Source organism: Cervus elaphus, chromosome 20 (genome assembly GCF_910594005.1).
Source record: "Cervus elaphus chromosome 20, mCerEla1.1, whole genome shotgun sequence".
In the NCBI taxonomy this organism is placed as follows: domain Eukaryota; kingdom Metazoa; phylum Chordata; class Mammalia; order Artiodactyla; family Cervidae; genus Cervus; species Cervus elaphus.
The window spans coordinates 39,781,551-39,799,173 of NC_057834.1; the positions used below are offsets into that span (position 1 = coordinate 39,781,551).

General features: G+C 54.8%; 1 protein-coding gene across 1 annotated transcript; it reads right to left on the reverse strand.

Moving 5' to 3' along the window:
• Nucleotides 1-1,669: 1,669 nt before the first annotated feature.
• Nucleotides 1,670-15,934, reverse strand: NPR1 (natriuretic peptide receptor 1). Its single transcript, XM_043877769.1, has 22 exons — nt 14,403-15,934; nt 13,520-13,719; nt 12,966-13,079; nt 12,426-12,561; nt 11,973-12,064; nt 11,243-11,378; nt 10,789-10,873; nt 9,785-9,905; nt 9,111-9,185; nt 8,876-8,953; nt 8,366-8,470; nt 8,041-8,112; nt 7,777-7,933; nt 7,344-7,499; nt 6,934-7,102; nt 5,831-5,977; nt 5,623-5,746; nt 5,401-5,469; nt 4,748-4,922; nt 4,420-4,518; nt 2,878-2,969; nt 1,670-2,730 (listed from the first exon to the last, which is right to left on the reverse strand). Exons 1-22 carry the CDS (start codon nt 15,112-15,114, stop codon nt 2,668-2,670), a joined length of 3,177 nt encoding a protein of 1,058 aa, XP_043733704.1. The 5' UTR covers nt 15,115-15,934; the 3' UTR covers nt 1,670-2,667.
• Between the last annotated feature and the right edge of the window lie 1,689 nt (nt 15,935-17,623).

The following is a 17,623-nucleotide window of genomic DNA, read 5'->3' on the forward strand; positions in this document are numbered from 1 at the left end:
AGTGCCCGCAGCGGAGCCAGGCTGCCCCGGAAGGATCTGACCGGCAATTTCCTACAATTGTCTGACTGGGGCTCCTCAGTCTATCAGCTCCCCGCTTCCTTCCCCACCTCATCTCTTGCAGTCTCCCCTCTCCAAAGCCCCAGTCTCCTGGATATCCCAACCTCCACCCTGATCTGACTTCTTAGGCCCCACAGTTCTCTTTAGCATTTCCTCTCTCTTCTAGGATTGTCACTACCCCGGGGGAGGTGGAATGGGAGTTTGGGAGTCAACATGGCCACCAGGGCCCATCAGGAAGTTGGATGTGCTGCCGTGTTACCGAGGCAACCACCCTTCTGTGTTAGGCCTTCCCAGAGCTATTTGTCCCCAGCTGAGGAGGGTGAGGACTTGACTGTGCTAGCTCCGTCTCCCAATAAATCAAATCTGACTGAGGCCAAAAAGGGTGGGCAGGGAGCACAGGATATCTAGAAGACTCATTAGACAAAGGGAGGACAACTTAACCTTTCTTCAGCCACTTGTGTATCAAGGAGCGCTGTCCCCAAGGCAGACCTCCAAGCTCTCCCTGGACCATCCTGACCTCCAGTGCCGCTGGGCGTGGACTCCAGGAAGAGGCTTGGGGAGGTCGGAGGAGGGGCCTGTCTGCACTTGATGGATGGTACTGAAGAAATGTCTGGCACTTTCTTTCCCCATGGGGGAGGTGAAACTGCAGCCACCTCTCCCCCGCATTCACATTCCTGCCTGCCTGCTCAGGAAGGGGGTGGGGAGGGTGGCCAGAGCAGGGAAAGGAGGGCCCTTAGCCCCACTGAGAGTTGTAAACTATCACTCACATTTGTCTACACCGGCAGGGGAACGGATGGGCAGGTGGACAATTCCCACATTTCAACTGAGGTAAAAAGGGATCCCTATGTTCCCACCGCACCCTCCTTCTTGGCTCCCAGACCTCCTGGGGCAGGTGCCAGGACTGCCCATTCAGTCTGCACTCATTATATTTCTACTGTATGCTGGGCATTGGGTAATAGAGCAAGTAAATAGAGGTCTCAAAGCATAGTCCACAGATTCTGTGAATCCCTAAGATCCTTTCAGGGGATGTTGCTCAGTCAGTCAGTTCAGTCATGTCCAACTCTTTGCAACCCCATGGGCTGTAGCCTGCTTGGCTCCTCTGTCCATGGAATTCTCCAGGCAAGAATACTGGAGTGGGCTGCCATTTCCTTCTCCATTTCAGGGGATGGATGAGGTCAAAATGATTTTCATGATTATTCTCTGACAGTGCAGTGGTTAGGACTTGGTGTTTTCACTGCTGTGGCCTGGGTTCAATCCCTAGTTGAGGAAGTAGGATCCTGCAAACTGCGCAGCATTGCCAATTTAAAAAAAAGGTTTTTTTCCCCATAATCCTACTAATTATATATTATTTTCCCTTTTTTTGGCTGCACTGAGCAGCACATAGAATCTTAGTTCCCTGACCAGGGATCAAACCTGTGTCCCTGCATCAAGAGCGTGGAGTCTTAACCACTGGATTTCCGGGGAAGTTTTTTATTTACCTTATTGACTGTTGTTATGTGCCCTGATGGTGCAAAAACAATGGGGTTAAAAGGCTGGTGTCTTAGCATAAATCAAGGCAGTAGCACCAAACTAGTCATTGTAATCTTCAAAAACAAAACAAAACAAAAAAAAGCCAGTTTCTCTCAAGAATGTCTTTGATAAAGCAGTAAAAAATTAACATGTGATGGGTTTATTAAAGTTATTTTAAATGAGTTAATAAAGACTTGTTTTAATTTCTAATACAGAATATATCGATAGATATAACCCACATAAAAGCTCTTTGGGGCCCTCAGTAGTTCTAAAGGGTGTAAACAGATCCTGAGACCAACAGAGTAGCACTGCTGGGGTCACTCATAGGCTGTTACATTGGTTCCTCAAAGTTGAAGGGAACTTTCTCACATATTAAACTGCCAGCTTGAGAAACGTCTTATTTAAAGTTGAGGGTAGAGAATATGGTTGTGTTTCCTGGCAACCCTGGCTCGAGAAAAGACACTGTCACTGGAATAAAGATTTTAATGGTCTCCACTCACAGGAGAAGCAAGGCATACAAGCCCACAGCCCTCTGTACTTCCCTTTCTCCCCTATGTGCTGAATATCTTGTGTTGGGTCATGGGGGATTCGGGGTGTTTGTGGCCCATGTGGGCTAGGCCCAGATGTGGGCTCCCCCCAGCCCCTAGATTCATCTATAGTCCCTTCTATTCCCACTCAGGGGGCTCTTCCTGCCCCCCCCCCCAATAATAGTCACAGTGTAGCAAGGTTGAGGGGTAGGGCACAGGGAGGGGCAGGAGGATTCAGGAATTCACATCCCAGCCTGGCCTGGCGTGGGATAGGGTGAAGAGTGAGTGTGTGTGCCTATGTGTGTGTGTGTATGTGTGTGTGTGTGTGTGTGTGTGTGTGTGTTCCCTGGGCATGACTGTGAGTTTTGGTCCAGTCCTGTGGGCTCCAAGTTCTCCCCCATACAAGTCCTCTTTCAGAGGTAGTATCTGGTGTCACCACTGGGGTCAGCACATCTGAGTTGCTCAAGCCACTTCTTTGGCAATGCGGGGTTGCTGTGGGCGGGCTGACGCTGGCATCTCTCTGTCATCTCCGGCCCAGGGAAGGGGGGAGCGGAAGGCCAGGAGGGGAGCCAGGTCAGCCTCGGGTGCTACTCCCTCGCTCCCCCAGGAGCCAGTAGGTCCGAACTTTGCCTTTGCCCTGGAGGGAAAAAGAGGACATTGGGGTGGGGAGTGATACATCCACTTTCCCAAATGATGGGAATGGGGATGGTTGCTTGAGAAGGGGCTTGGGGGAAGGTGAGCCCTGCAGGGACCTCAAGGGGTCGTGAGGGCAGGGACTTTCTACCTTCATTTCTACATCCCCTCGAAGCTCCAGCTCGAAACCACCAAACTCTTCCAGAACAGCTTTGGTTTCAGAAGATAAGTGGATCTTCAGGGCTGGGTAGGATAAAGGAGGAGAAGGGAGACAAGAGATGCAAGAGTTGGGAGCAAGAGATTGGGGGCCATAGGGCTAGAAAGATGCTCTCCCACCTTCCTTTAGCCCTGAAAGCCTCCTAATTCAGAGTCCCACCCACTTCACGTGGTGTCTGACCACATAGGCCTCACCCTAAGAATTTCAGAGCTGTGCTGTCCACCATGATAGCCACTAGTCACATGTAGCTATTTAAATTGTAATTAAAATGAAATACAGTTAAAATGCAATAAATAAATAAAACGCAATGCCTCAGAGGCTACCATATTGGACAACACAGCTTATAGAACATTTCTATTACTGCAGAAAGTTCCATTGGACAGCACTTCAGAGCATCACCAGGCTCTAGACAGATAGTAGAGTGTAGAGGTCAAGGGCTCAGACACTGGAGCCTGCACTGCCTGGTACGAATCCCAGCTTGGACACTCGGCTGGGGAAGTAATATTAACTCTCCGTGCCTCATTTTCCTTGTCTACAAAATGCTGAGAGTGACAGGACCCATCTCAAAGCTTTCTTGTGTGGATTAAATTTAATGTTACTCAAAAAGTATTTTAAAAGAATCTGGCACTTAGGAGGCACTATACAATCGGTTGCTATCATCGTTTTTTAACTTAACACCCTCATTTTAGGGTTGAGGGAACCCAGGCCTTGGAGAGGAGATCTGTGCAGGCTGCTGAGGTCAGGCCCAGGCTTCCTGACTACTGTTCCCTGCAGCCCTTCCTTGAGTCCCTAGCAAACTGTGGTCTAGGTCATCTTAGTATTCCAGGGCCTGGTATTCAGTAGTTGCTCAATAAATGGTGACTGAATTGAATTGTGTTGACTACAGCAGGAAGCAGATCAACAGGAAGCAAGCCCAAGGGAAGAACTGGGAGCAAGCATTTATCAGGTACCCATTGTGTTCCAGGGGTTGTGCTGTGTTTTTTATAACCCAAGACATCACCATTTTAAAGATAAACAGCTGAAGCTCAGACAAGCTGAACAATTACTTGCTAGTCATGTTATACGACTTTCTCAAATAACTCTTCTGAGGTAGATGTTTCATTCTCATTTTCCAGATAAGGAAACAGGGGTTCAGGGAGGTGCAGCAAATTGACATGAAACATCAGTTGTAGAACTGAGATTCACACCCGAGTGGGCGGCTCTGAAGCCCTCTTGACCACACTCAAGAGGGCCCTAAAGGTAAGATTCCTGCTGGAAACTGCCAGACGTTGGTCTGGAAAGACTTCTCAGTCATTTGGCAAGAGGGGGCAGCTGGGACCTGCGTCTCTGATTAGACTCAAGGTGACCTGGCCAGGTTGAACCCTTATAAGAAGGCAACTCGGGAAGAGAGAGAACAGGGAATGGAAGGTATCCGCTGCCAGGCGGGCAACTACAACCCCCCTGCCCGCCCTGTCCCGCCCAGGGGACCCAGAGTACCTTCCCCATTAGACTCCATTCTTGAGGCAGTGTTGACTGTGTCCCCAAAGAGACAGTACCGGGGCATCTTCAGCCCCACCACGCCGGCACACACGGGTCCTGAAGGGAGTAGAAGCCCATCAGTTCAGAGAAGCAGGTGGGAGGAATGGAGGGTGACCTAGGTGGGGCCAGAGGGTGAGGCTAGGGTAGGGTGCCCCAGGAGAGGCAGCAGGTGGGGTCTCTGGTCGGTGGGAGCCCAGGGGTGTGTGTGGCGGGGGTAGGTGAATGCGCGCGTGTAGGTAGCGCTGGAGAGAGCTGGGGCTGGTCTCCGGTCTTTCGGCGGCCTCACCCGTGTGGATGCCGATGCGCAGGCGCAGCTGCTCCTGGGGCCGGTGGCGGATGCGGAAGGAACGCACCGCGTCCAGCAGCGCCAGGGCCATGCGGGCCACCTCGCGGGCGTGCAGCCGCCCGTTCCGCACCGGGAGCCCGGACACCACCATGTAGGCGTCACCAATGGTCTCCACCTACGAGGGTCGTGACAGAGTGCAGGACCTGAGGACTCCAACTTTCTCTTCCCAGTGTGGGCTGTCACCCAGAGGGCACTGTCTCCTAGTCTACCCGCCTACCAGCCATTGTGTTTGCTCATCCTCCATACTCCGCCCGGTTTTTCTGCCGGATCCTGGGTCTCCTTGTGACACCTCCTCGTGACACTGTCTTTGCCCATGTCCCTTAGTCTTCTTTCTCCTTTTTTTTAGTTCTACCTGTTTATTACCCATCTCCCTCCACCCACCTCATGCTTGCATGCTCAGTCATGGGGACCCCATGGACTGCATCCCACCAGGCTCCTCTGTCCATGGACTTTTCCAGGCAAGAATACTGGAGTGGGTTGCCATTTCCTTCTTCAGGCTAGTCTTCTCTCTTAAGGCTCTGTGTCATTCTACCCTTCACTTTTCTGTAACCCTGTCCACAACTGTCTGTCTGTCCCTTCCCATGTTTACTCACCTTGTATACATCAAAATTGTCTATGACAGCATCAAAACAAGTGTACAGGTCGTTGAGCAGGGTCACCACCTGGAAGAAAAGAGCATCCACAAGGGGTGAGGAGTAAGGGGCCCCACCTGGGCTCAGGTGGAAAATGCAGACCCAGAAGGCAGACCTGTGGGATGGAAATGAGAAGCCAAGCACACCTGGCTGCTCTCACCCCTGTAGCTGTGCCTGACTTACCTGCATGGGCGTGCTCTCTGCTGATAGGGCTGTGAAACCCACGATGTCACTGAAGTAGATGGTGACGCTGTCAAAGGCTTCGGCCTGGACCGTCTCCCCACGCTTCAGCTGCTCAGCCACTGAGCTGAGGGCCAGGGACAGGGGCAGGATCAGAAGATGAGCCGGGGCCAGGGCAGGGGTGGCGGGGGCACGAGGCGCAGGCACTCACTGAGGGAGAATCTGGTAGAGCAGGGCCTCGGCCTTGCGCTTCTCCTCCAGGTAGGCCTGGGTCCGCTCCTCCACCAGCTCCTCCAGGTTGTTGGCGTACTGCTCCATGCGTGACAGCAGGTTGTCCAGGATGTTGCTGCTGTTCTCCCTGAGGAGGGGGGTGGCGGAGGGGGTGGTGATCAGAGGGGAGCAGCATGCCCAACGCTGCAGTGCCCACCCCAGGCTCTCACCCTCCCCAGACTTAAGTTAGCTTATACTGCAGCAGAGTCCCTGGAGATGGTCAGGGTTGGGGGGCACAGCAGGATGGGAGTGCAGGGGAAGAGTGTAGGAAGAAAGTCCAACTCTTCCCTGAGTCCCCAGGGTCAAGTCTGAAGCTTCAGATGTATTGGCTCTTCTGCTCATTTTGTTGAACACAAGTAGGCTAGAAGGAGGTGGAGGAGATAGAGGGCTTCCCAGGTGGTGCTAGTGATAAAGAACCCACTTGCCAATGCAGGAGACCCAGGAGACGAGGGTTCGATCCCTGGGTCGGGAAGATCCCCTGGAGGAGGGCATGGCAACCCACTCCAGTATTCTTGCCTGGGAAATCCCATGGAGGGAGGAGCCTGGCAGGCTATACAGTCCATAGGATCTCAAAGAGTCAGACACGACTGGAGTGACTTAGCACACATGCACACAGAGGAGGTAGAAAGGAACAGGGATCAATTGAGAAGAGTGAGGGCACAGACTAGCTAAGGGGTGTGCCTGGAGGAACCGGCCCCCATAGAGCACACTGGGAAAGGGGATCAAAGGATGGGTGGGAGCTCCCATGGAGGACAGAGAGGCAAAGGGAGGAGGTGCAAGGCCATTTACTCTGCTTACCAGTGAAGACTGTGGAGCAGGGGCCAGGGAGGACACTGGTATGAAAAGTGGGTGGCTGTGGGGACAACTGGGTCCCACAGTATTCACAGAGGGGGCTGCGGGGCTGTGGTGGGCTGGAGCAGGCTATGTCTGGGGGGCTGTGCATGGGCTCTGCCACCCACCACAGGGATAAGACTTAAGCATGGGATACACAGTGGCTGCCGTGGGTGGAGGAGGCTGGGACAGCTCAGGACTAACGCCAGCGACCTGTTAAATTTTCGCAACATCAGGCGGATCTGCTGGAAGGGCGGCCGCTCCTGTGGGTCCTCAGCCCAGCAGCGCTGCATCAACTGCCCCAGTTCCTCCAGGTGACTCTGCAGGACCAGGGAGGGCCGGAAGGGGGGCTGCTCGCCCCGAGTCACACGCTCGATGATCTCTGTGTGGTTGCGGGGAGAGAGGATGAGGGATGGGTTCAGCCTGGGGTCTGTTGAGTAACGAGGTGGGGAAGCCCAGGACCAGAGCAAGGGCTGGGGAAGCCCCGCAGGGACCTGGGCCAGCCGTGCTTGGGGTCACTGGCCACAGTGGAGGAGAAGGGGGCAGTGTTTCCAGGGTTCCCTCTCTCTCAAGCTGGGGTCAGTGGAGTGTGGCGGCATTAGGGGAAAGTGTGGTCCTCTCACCTTTGGGACTGAGGTCCAAACCTTCCACGTGGAAGGCGCCACTCCTCAGGGCAATCTCCTGAAGGATGATCCCAAAGCTGTACACATCACCAGCCTGGGAGCCCCGGGCAGGGGGCGAGGCCATTCGCAGGAGCTCAGGGGCTGTCCACAACTTTTCTGTGGGTCAGAGGTCAGGAGTCACAGGGTGAAGGGCCCCAAAGCTAAGGGGTGACGGGAAATAAGGAAGTGGCTGGGCTGATCTGGAGACAAAACAGGGGGTGCTAGAGCTAGAAGCGGCTTGAGACAACTTCGTCTGACTCGGCTTTCTACTGATGATGAATTGAGCTGGGAGTCAGGAAAGGTGGGCCTGAGCCCATCGCAGGCCAGGGCATTGGTCTCCCCATCGGGATGTGCTGGCTGTAGGGGTTAGGGGTCAGAGTCATGCGGGGCTCACTGGCATAGAGGGTGTGTCCTTGCTCTGGCTCTGGATCCCTGAAGCTCTCCAGCCCGTAGTCGGTGATCTTGAGCACAAAGCGCCCATCTACCACGCAGTTGGATGACTTGAGGTTCCCATGGGAGCAAATGGCTCCATTGTGTAAGAACAGCATACCCTGGGAAGTTTGGGGAGGCAGGGGTCTGAGTGGGACCTCCAACCAGGGCCAGAGAAGAGGCCTGCCTGGCCCCTCACCCCACACCCAGTGGGCTATACCCGACCTACCTTGACAATGTCATTGGTGAGCGAGTACCGGAACATCCAGTCCAGGGTGATGCTCTCATTCTCCAGGATGTCCTGCAGGGCAGTGAGAGTCAGCCCCGTACCCTGCATGCGCCCCCAGGAGGAGGAGTGCAGGGGTCCCGCTGACATAAACTGGCAGAAGAGAACAAAGCTTCCTATTTACTCTGGTGCCACCACCCTCCCCCACTTCCATTTTACAGATGGGGAAAATAAAGGTCAGAAAAAAGGAGAGGCTTGCGCTTATAGTCAGTCAAGGGCGGACTCAGGGCTGGACCCAGGTGTCCTGACACTCCCTTGTCACCCTCACCTGCAGGCTCCCACGGGGACAGTACTCTGTGAGGATACAGATGTTGGGGGGATCAGTGCAGGCTCCCACAAACCTGGTCAAGTGTTCATTTTGTACATCCCGCATCTGCAGGCGAGAGCCACCATCAGAGCCTGGCAGAGACCTCACTCCGCACCAAATCGCCCCTACCCTCAGGGACCCCTCACTCATTCCTAAGTCCCGATGTATTCTCTCCAGACATTCTAGAGCTTCCCGTGATTCCCACTCTTGTTCGACAGAACCCGTCCCCATAATCCGCTCCCTATTCCCTCTGCCTCCTAAGCCCATCCAGCGGATCCCCTAGGAAATCTCCAGTAGCCCTTCTCCCACCTGTGATTCTACTCACAACGTCAAGGGCCCCCCCACGGCTCTAGTGCCCGCCCTTTCCTAGGATACGCTGTGGTCCCTCCATGCCGCTTCTGTTGGCCAACCTCCCCGTATCCCCAGATTCTTCCCCAGGCCACTGCCTCCCTCCCTCCCTCCGCACATTACATGCTTCAGCTCAAACAGGACTTCCCGTGTCAGCTCAATGCGTTTCCGGTTCACACGTTTCACAGCCACGAGGTTGCCCTGAAAAAGGAGTGGAGGTGGTCACTGTGAGGAAAGAGCCCAGCACTGGGAACCCCACCGCTCTGACAGCCCACCACTGCCCTAAGACCCTCCCCAGTCCTCCATCAGAGCACAACCCTGCCCCAGCCGGAGGACCAGTGGTCTTACGCAGACTTACCTTGTAATACGCTGTCTTGGCAAAGATTTGGAATTGGCCCTCTGTGGTCAGTAAGGAGCCATAATTGGAGCCTCTCTGAAGGGGTGGAGTGCAGGAGGGATGGTCAGCCAGTGGGCCTAGTTCTCCATCCCGGCTGGCTGAGCTCTGCTCTTCACTACCCTGCCTTATCTTTGTGTCACCCTGCCTCATCCTGTCATCCAGCTCAATGTGTGGAATTTCAGCTCATCCTGAAATCCTTTCCTCATTTACTTACTTTTTAAAAAACAAGATTTATTGGCGTGTAGTTGCTTTACAGTGTTGTGTCGGACCCTGTTGGACCGCAAAGTGAATCAAATGTATGTACACATCTATCCCTTCTTTTTCAGATTTCTTTCCCGTTTAGGTCACCACAGAGCATTGACTAGAAGTTCCCTGTGTTATTCAGTAGGTTCTCATTATTTACTTGTAAAAAAATGTATTTTCACATATGCTATCACTGACCTGTAAGGGAGGCTCTGTAGATGTCATCATTATCTGAGATGGTCTCAGAGAGGGTATGTGACTTGCCCAAGGTCACATAGCAAGTGAAGGCAGAGCTGGGACAAGAATCTTGCTTTCTACCCTAACTCGTCAGGTGCTAACCCCCATATCCGTACCTGGCTCAGCCCCCTTCTCCCCAGTAGTGGAGTCCTTACCCCGCTCAGGGTCAGCCGGCTGCCTGCACTCCGGAGATGCCTCTCAAGGCTACTGGGCTGCAGGTCCTCCCAGCGCACGCGCCACAGCTCTGAGGCCAGTTCCTTCTCCAGCTGCATCTTCCTGGGGCACGAAACCTGCACCTGAGCCCACGTCTGAGCTCCTGACCCAGGGCGGGGGTACTCAGCAGCCCCTCCTCAGAGCCCTGGGATCTCTGCAGGAGCTGAGAGATGGGTGGGGCAGTTACAGCCTCTCGGCTCGGAGTCAGGAGGCTTGGGTGAAATTCTGCCTCACTGGGGACCTTGAGGTAGTCATTTCACTTCTCTGAGGCTCATGTTCACGTCTAAATGTCCTCATGTGGAAACTGGGGATCTTGACATTTATTTCAAAGCATTGTTATAAGAATGAAAAGAAATGTGTGTGGAAGTGCCTGGCACACAATTTATGCTCAAACAGCCCTGATTTTCTTCTCTCCCTCCTTGCTTCCCTCTGTCATCAACTTTTCCTGCACCTGTCAGCCTCCCACCAGAAGGCAGGAGTGAGTCTTCCTTATCTCTCTTCTCTGCTCTGGGTTCAGCCCCTGGTACATGGCCGAGCCATCATCCTTGGTCAGCTAATATGGGTCCAACACATTGCTTCCCATCTGGTCTGTACAAACAGGAAGGGAGGATAGACCAGCCTCAGCTCAGAACCCACATCCTATGATGCTCCAAAAGATCTGCTCCTTCTTGGATCTCCCAGATCCTCCTTGGCCACTCCTATCTCTGGTGCCTCCTTAAGTCTCCTGCATTGGCAGGGGGGTTCTTTACCACTAGCACCACCTGGGAAGCCCTTTCCCCTCCTTCTTTGATGGAGGGCTTTTTAGTCTCTTTTCTCCCCCATATCCCTGGGCTTTGCTGTGCTGTCCCTTCACTCCTCCCTCTCCACTCCGGGCCCCTGCCACCTCCTCTGCTACTGGTTCTCCAGGCCTTCCAGCCTCAGTCACCACCCTCATCCCCAGGCTCACCTGTATATGAAGAAGGAGACGATCAGGATGCTGAGAAGGGAGAGGCTCCCCACCAAAGCCAGCACCTCCAGGGTGGAGAAGTGGTCTACAGAGGAGGACCGAGTTGCAGCAAGAGAGATATGAGACAGACATTGGACAGGAGAAAGAACTTTTTTATGTATAATTTTTTTTTTTTTTTGGCTGCCCTGCATGGCATGCAGGATCCTCTCCTGACTGAGATTTGAACCCATGCCTAAAGTGGAAGCATGGAGTCCTAATCACTAGACTGCCAGGGAAGTCCCAGCACTTTTTAATATTTAATCAGTGAACTCAGATGGTGGACGAAGGAACAAAAACGGCAGGCGGAGTCTCTGTGGGAAACCCTCAGTGCCAGAGAGCAGCACCTATTCGACCCCCTGAACAGGAAGCATGCAGTGTCTCCAGAATGGAGGCCAGGAAGGCAAGGGGCAGTCACCTTGGTTGCAGGCTGGGTCCTCATTGTCAAAGCCGCACTTGGGGACATCAGGAGGTGGATACCCCAGGGGCCAGTTCAGTTTGCGCCCTGACATGGTCACCAGTTCTTGGGAAGTCCCATTGAAGTTCAGAACAACCTATGAGAGGGCAGGAGTGGTGGGCGGGCAAGGGCCCTTGGTGAGGCCTCCTATCCGGGAAGCAGTCCTGCCCGCCACCTACCCCGCCTCCGCTGCCAGAGACTGAGTCTGCCCTGTCAGCAGTTCACTGAGCCCCTGGCGTGACTGGATACAGAGAGCCTCATACCCACGCCCCATGTTATCAGAATGGACAAACTTGACAATGACTTAAGCGCTTCTATATTCTGTATAGAATCACAGTCCCACACTCAGGAAGTTTGTAATCCAGGATTGAAGCACCCAGGAAATAGGAAAAGGCAGTGTTTTCAGTCCACATTCCCAGGCCTAAACCATATACTCCTCCTTCTGAGTATAGCCTGTCTCTGCTGGGAGGGGATCCTGCCTCCCTTCAGAGACATGGGGCTTGCTGAGGGCAGGGTTGTGTTCCCTACTTACACATGGGCTCCCCAAGGACAACACCCAAGTCCCTATCCCTCTGGTTGTTCCTCCAGATTGGCTGGATCGCTTTTATCCAGGGTTCGCTCTTATACACAGAGGTGGGAAGGTGAGATGTCACTCCCAGTTGGCACTGCCTTCTTGGGGGCACAACCTTACCCTGAAGGCGCCAGTGTGAGGATCCATATCCCAGAGGGAGAAGTCAGTCTCCCGGTCTCCATTGCTGTCCATTTTCAGGTATCCTGTCACACCTGGGGGTATGGAGGATGATGGCTGTGTTTTGAGAGTGAAAGTTCAAGGACTCCAGACCTCATCTCCACCTTTTGATCTTGTCTGTCTTGCCCTCCGAATACACACACACACACACACACACACATACACACACATAATAAAAGAGACAGACATGTCCTCAGCAGGAATGACTGGTGTTGGGACTTAAGAAGACTTGTAATGACACTAGGGAGATGGGGAAGAAAGCCTAAAGGCCGCTTGGAGGAGAGGAAGAGACTGGCGTGTGTAAGGACTACCTGCACTGCAGGCCCAGAGGCTTCTTGTTGCCTCCTGCCTGGGGCGCCCCAGGGTAGCCTATTCCTGCCACCTGCAGTCCCTGACCTTGGAAGCTTCGGTTCCACATCCGCTGAGTGATGCCCTCCCCATCGGTGACAGCTCCCCCGTGTGCTAGAGTCTCCGTCACCGCCTGGATGTAGAGCAGGAGCCCATCGTGGAAGGACGCTGGGATGGTGTTCACCTGCAGGGGCAGAGAGGGCTGGGCTGGTGGGGGGAAGTATGAGGGGTGCAGAATGGGGTGCTGCGGGGCAGGGAATGGGAGGGAATGGGAACTTGGAAGAGGATGGGCGAAAACAACCCTACCCATGTACGTACAGAGAGATTTCACTACTTATAAGACACATCTGTATACACCTGCTAGGCACATGGGGCAGGACGTATCATCCTCATTTTACTGATAAAGATTTGAGGTTCAGAGGTTGAACAATTGTCAGTGCCGCCCTCCATCATCAGGAGAGATGGGGAGCAAAGGGAAGGGAGAGAAGGGCAGATCGGGAATAGGGAGGCTGAGAAAGTGGGGTAGAGACCAGCAGAGGGCTGTGGAGTGGAGATTCGGGGTCCACATCACCCAGGACCGCCTCCTACCAGGCCATCCTCCATGGTGAAGTTGAACTGCTCAAGGGCCAAGCGTTTTAGCTTCTGTAGGAATTCCAAGTACTCGGGATTATCCGGCTCTTTATATGTAATGATTTTGGCAGCCTGAGGAGGAGTCAGTGGAGAGGGGAGAGCTGGTTGGATGCTGACTCTGGTCCTCCCTGTATCCTGAGTGCCCACCTCCCAGAGTTGCACCTCTGCTTAGCTCAAGGTCAGATTGGACCCCATGTCCTGCATGAGGTGCTGCCTGCATCAAAGCAGGGAATGAACTGGAATGGCATTTCTAAGTCCTAATGGTTGACAGGATGTGAACATTATCCCACCTCAAGGGCATTCTCTCATATTTTTAGCCTCCTAGTTCTGCAGTCTTCCGACCCTCTATGTACCCGTGGCCCCAGCCCCCTGTCCTTCTGTCACCTAACTCCCTACAAGCACCAATAACTTCTTTTCTGGAATCCTTTCAGACACTGAGGCACCCAGGACCCAGAAACGATGTGCCAGCAACCCAGAGCCCCACAGCCTGGGCTTCCAAGCTGGACCCTCACCTGAAAGGCCTGGTGGGCACTGACATCCTGCCCATCTCCTCTCTCCCAGGGCCTGCGGGGAGCAAGGCCGTGTGCACCTTGCAGGCTTTGCCCAAAGAGGTCCAGGTGGAAGAAAACATAGTTGTCCCCACTCAGGCCAGCTTCCAGGGCCAGAAGCATGAGGGCTCTGAAGGTATCCGGCGAGCTGCAGATGTAGATAACTGGGGGAGAGAGAGAAGCCAGGGAAGCCAGGGTGTCAGGGAATGGAGGAGAAACTGAAGCGGGGGCACCCAGGGGAGGAAGTTCAGAGACCCTGCGGTGGTTAAGTGGAACTCCCGGCTCAGTCTAGGCTAAGCAGGAGAAAGACAACAGAGAAGGCGGTGGGAGGGGGAGGAAGAGGGAGGCCAGACAGGGAGAGCAGGAATAGTGGAGCTGATGGTGGGGAAGGTGAGGGTGGCGCAGGGAGAGCAGGGGAGGGCCAGCTGGAGAGGGGCCTGGAAGACGAGAGGGCAGATGGAGCTCCGGGAGGAGAAGCTGGAGCAGGAAGGCGGCTGCTGGGAAAAGATGGGAAATGGGGGAGAAAAGAGGGCTAGGAACTAAGCCGGGGCCCCACTAGGTGTCAGGGTGGTAGCTGGAGGCTTTTTTACCTCTGTTAAATTAACTCCGGAGGAATCGGTGGGAAGGAGGCGAGGGAGTGGGGAGGTGAGAATCGAGGCGAGCCTAGGAAGAGAGGGGGCCATGGAGAAAGACAGGGAAATAGAAACTCAGAGGTGGACGGGGCGGAGGAGGCCGAGGCAGGAGTGAAGGGCCCAGAGGAGGAGACGTTTGGTGCAGCCAGGAGAGAGGTCACGTCCCGGGGAAGGCCCGGAGGCCGAGCGGCCAGACGGGTGTGCCCTGCCTATACCTCGGCCTTTACGCCGCACGGTGCGCAGCAGCATGGCGTAGTGGTCGCGGTCTCCCTCGGCGAATTCCAGGTGGTCCACCGTGATGTTGAGGCGGTCGCGAACCCGCATGTACAGACCCTCCACCACGAAGAAGCAGGGCTGGTCGCTCCCCGGCTGGTAGGCGTACAGCACAAGCGCCTGGCGCTCCCAGCCCAGCCGTCGGTGCAGCGCCGCCACGAAGTCGCCCAGCTTGGCGTGGCTGGGTCCCGCGCGGGTGGTCAGCGCGTACTCGTCCTTGGCTCCGAAGCCCACGGCGGGGGCGCCGGCGGTCAGCAGCGGCACCCGCCAGTGCGCGGTGAAGCGGCCCACGGGGGCGGCGGCGTACACGCAGCCGGGGCCCAGGAACACCGCGGGGCTGTGCTCCCACTTGAGGTCCACGGCGGCCAGGGGCGCGGCGGTGTCGGAGCAGACGCCCAGCGCGCTCTCGCTGCTGCCCAGCACCGTGCGGACTGTCCAACCCGGCAGCAGGTCCGGCCGCGCCTTCACCCGGGCCAGGGCCAGCTCCACCGCCGGTCCCACGCGCGCCCAAGACCACGGGTACGAGGTGTTGGTCAGAGGCAGCACCACGGCCACCGTCAGGTTGCCAGCGTAGCTGCCCGGGAGCAGTAGCAACGGCGGCAGGAGCAGAAGCAGGCGCAGGCGGGCGCCGGAGGGGCGCCCGGGGCGCGGCATGGCCTCAGCGGGCACCGTGGTGGGCGAGCGCTCCCACCATGGCCTCAAGCGTCCACTCCGGCTCAGCGGCCGGTACTGGGCACCGGGAGCGCCCCTGTGGGAGGGAAGAGGGGCGGAGCGGGGGCGCTCACCCGGAGCACGCTGCCCCCTCTAGCTGCGACAGTCCGCGCCGGGAGCGCCAGGGGCGCGCGACCTAGGGGTGTGCCCAGGGCTCTGCGGAGCAGGTGGGTGCGAGGAGAGCGCGGGGGCCGAGAGGACCCGAGTGTGAACCACAGGGGGTGTGTGTGTGTGCGTGCGTGTGTGTGTGTGTGTGCGTCTGTTAGGAGAGAGAAAGAGAGAGCGCGAGCGAGCGCTCGGTGGAGAAGGATGGGAGAGAGGGCGCCGGGGAGTTAAAGGGGAGTGTGAGTGTTTGTATGTGTGCCTGAGCGCTTGGCCCAGGGAGTGTGCCAGAAGGGGCGTCCGGCCGGCCCAAGTCTCCGACAGTCCGAGGGGAACTGGGGAGGACCCAAGCCAAGCTCCGAACCCTCCCTCCCGGCCGCTTCCCCTCCCAGACTCCGAGACCGTAGAACCGAGCCTGGATCTTTAACTCCTTCCTCCCCGCCCCGAAGTCGCGGACTCTCCCGAGCCTCTCAACCCGCGCGGTTTCCTCTAGATCCTCTTCCCCCTTCTCGGCGGGCCAAATGTGTTTCTCCTCCGAGAAGCGGTACCCGCAGAAGGGGCTCCCTCACGGGGATGGGAAGAACAGAGATGTAGGGAAGTAACAGCGTGCCTCTTGCGCCCCACCTTGTCCCTCTCCTCCTACCTGACTCCGTCCCGGGAAGAAAGAGGTGCAGGTTTGGGATCTTAGCCGGAAAAGGTGTGAGTGTTTGGTTGTGTGCTAGGTTGTGGGGCAGGAGAGTGACGGTTTCTGGAAAAGAAATTAAAGTAGTTGAATCCAGGGTCCCGTGACCACTCTATCTAGGATGTCACCCACCCCCCAGCTTCCAGACAGAGCGGCTGAGCGGAGAAAAAGGACCAGGTGGACGGCGGAGTTAACTCTTTAGTTCCCAAAAGGCCGTAGGAACGGGAGGGAGAGCTGGTGGGTGGCCGCTGAAGCGAAGAGGTGTGACCTCAGGGCCGCTGCCGGCGTGTGCGTTTGCTTTGTCTTAAAGAGGATTATTAAAGTGAGATTTGTCGGGACGGTGGCAGACAGTGTTGGAAATGACAAGCGGAGGCGTATATTGGGGAGTGTTTGGGGGGCCCTTGACGGCTGGGCCGGGGGCAGGACAGCTGTGAAATCAGTCTGCCCTCTAGTGGCCAGAAGAAGTCATTGGCGGTATTGCGCGCCAACCTCTGAAAACTGCCTCAGTTCAGTTCAGACCAGTCGCTCAGGACCAAAGATCTGCAAACTTGTACACTGTAGACTTTCAAAGGACCTAGTACATGTCAAGCACCAACTAGATGCTGAAGGCATAAATATGAAGATTCTGTGTGTGTATATTTGTCCTTGCTGTTGTTCTGTCACTAAGTCATGTCCGAATCTTTGCCACCCCAGGGACTAAAGCACACCAGACTCCTCTGTCCTTCACTATCTCCTGTCCATTCAGTCGGTGATGCTATCTAACCATCTCATCTTCTGCCACCTCCTTCTCCTTTTGCTTTCAGTCTTTCCCAGCAGTAGGCTCTTCACATCAGGTGGCCAAAGTACTGGAGCTTCAGCTTCAGTCCTTCCAATGAATATTCAGGGTTGATTTCCTTTAGAATTGACTGGCTTGATCTTCTTGCTGTCCAGTGGACTCTCAAGAGTCTTCTCAAGCATCACAGTCTGAAAGCATCAATTCTTCAGCGCTCAGCCTTCCTTATGCTCCAACTCTCACATCCATTCATGACTACTGGAAAAACCACAACTTTGACTATATGGACCTTTGTTGGCAAAGTAATGTCTCTGCTTTTTAATATGCTGTCTAGGTTTCATAGCTTTCCTTCCAAGGATCAAGTGTCTTTTAATTTCATGGCTGCAGTCATCGTCCATAGTGATTTTGGAGCCCAAGAAAGTAAAATCTGCCACTGTTTCCACTTTTCCCCATTCTACTTGCCATGACGTGATGGGACCAGATGCCATGATCTTAGTTTTAATCGTGTTGAGTTTTAAGCCAACTTTTTCACTCTCCTCTTTTACCCTCAGCAAGAGGTTCTTTAGTTCCTCTTCACTTCCTACCATTAGAATGGTAGTATCTGCATATCTGAGGTTATTGATATTTCTCCTGGCAATCTTGATTCCAACTTATGATTCCTCCAGCCTGGCATTTCACATGATGTGCTCTGCATAGAAGTTAAATAAGTAGAGTGACAATATGCAGGCTTGTTGTACCCCTTTCTCAATTTTGAACTGGTCTTCCCTGTCTGATTCTAACTGTTGCTTCTTGACCTGCATTCAAGTTTCTCAGGAGACAGGTGAGGTGGTCTGGTATTCCCATCTGTTGAAGAATTTTCCACAGTTTATTGTGATCCACACAGTCAAAGGTTTTAG

Bases quoted from the DNA above. Each gene is read 5' to 3' on its own strand.
- NPR1 (XM_043877769.1), bottom strand. From the start codon at position 15,114: ATGCCGCGCCCCGGGCGCCCCTCCGGCGCCCGCCTGCGCCTGCTTCTG. The intron at 9,186-9,784 runs GTAAGGACTCCA...CCACCCCTTCAG, and splicing joins GCCGGCTGACCCTGAGCGGG to AGAGGCTCCAATTATGGCTC. The intron at 4,519-4,747 runs GTGAGGCCGCCG...TACTCCCTTCAG, and splicing joins GCGCATCGGCATCCACACGG to GACCCGTGTGTGCCGGCGTG.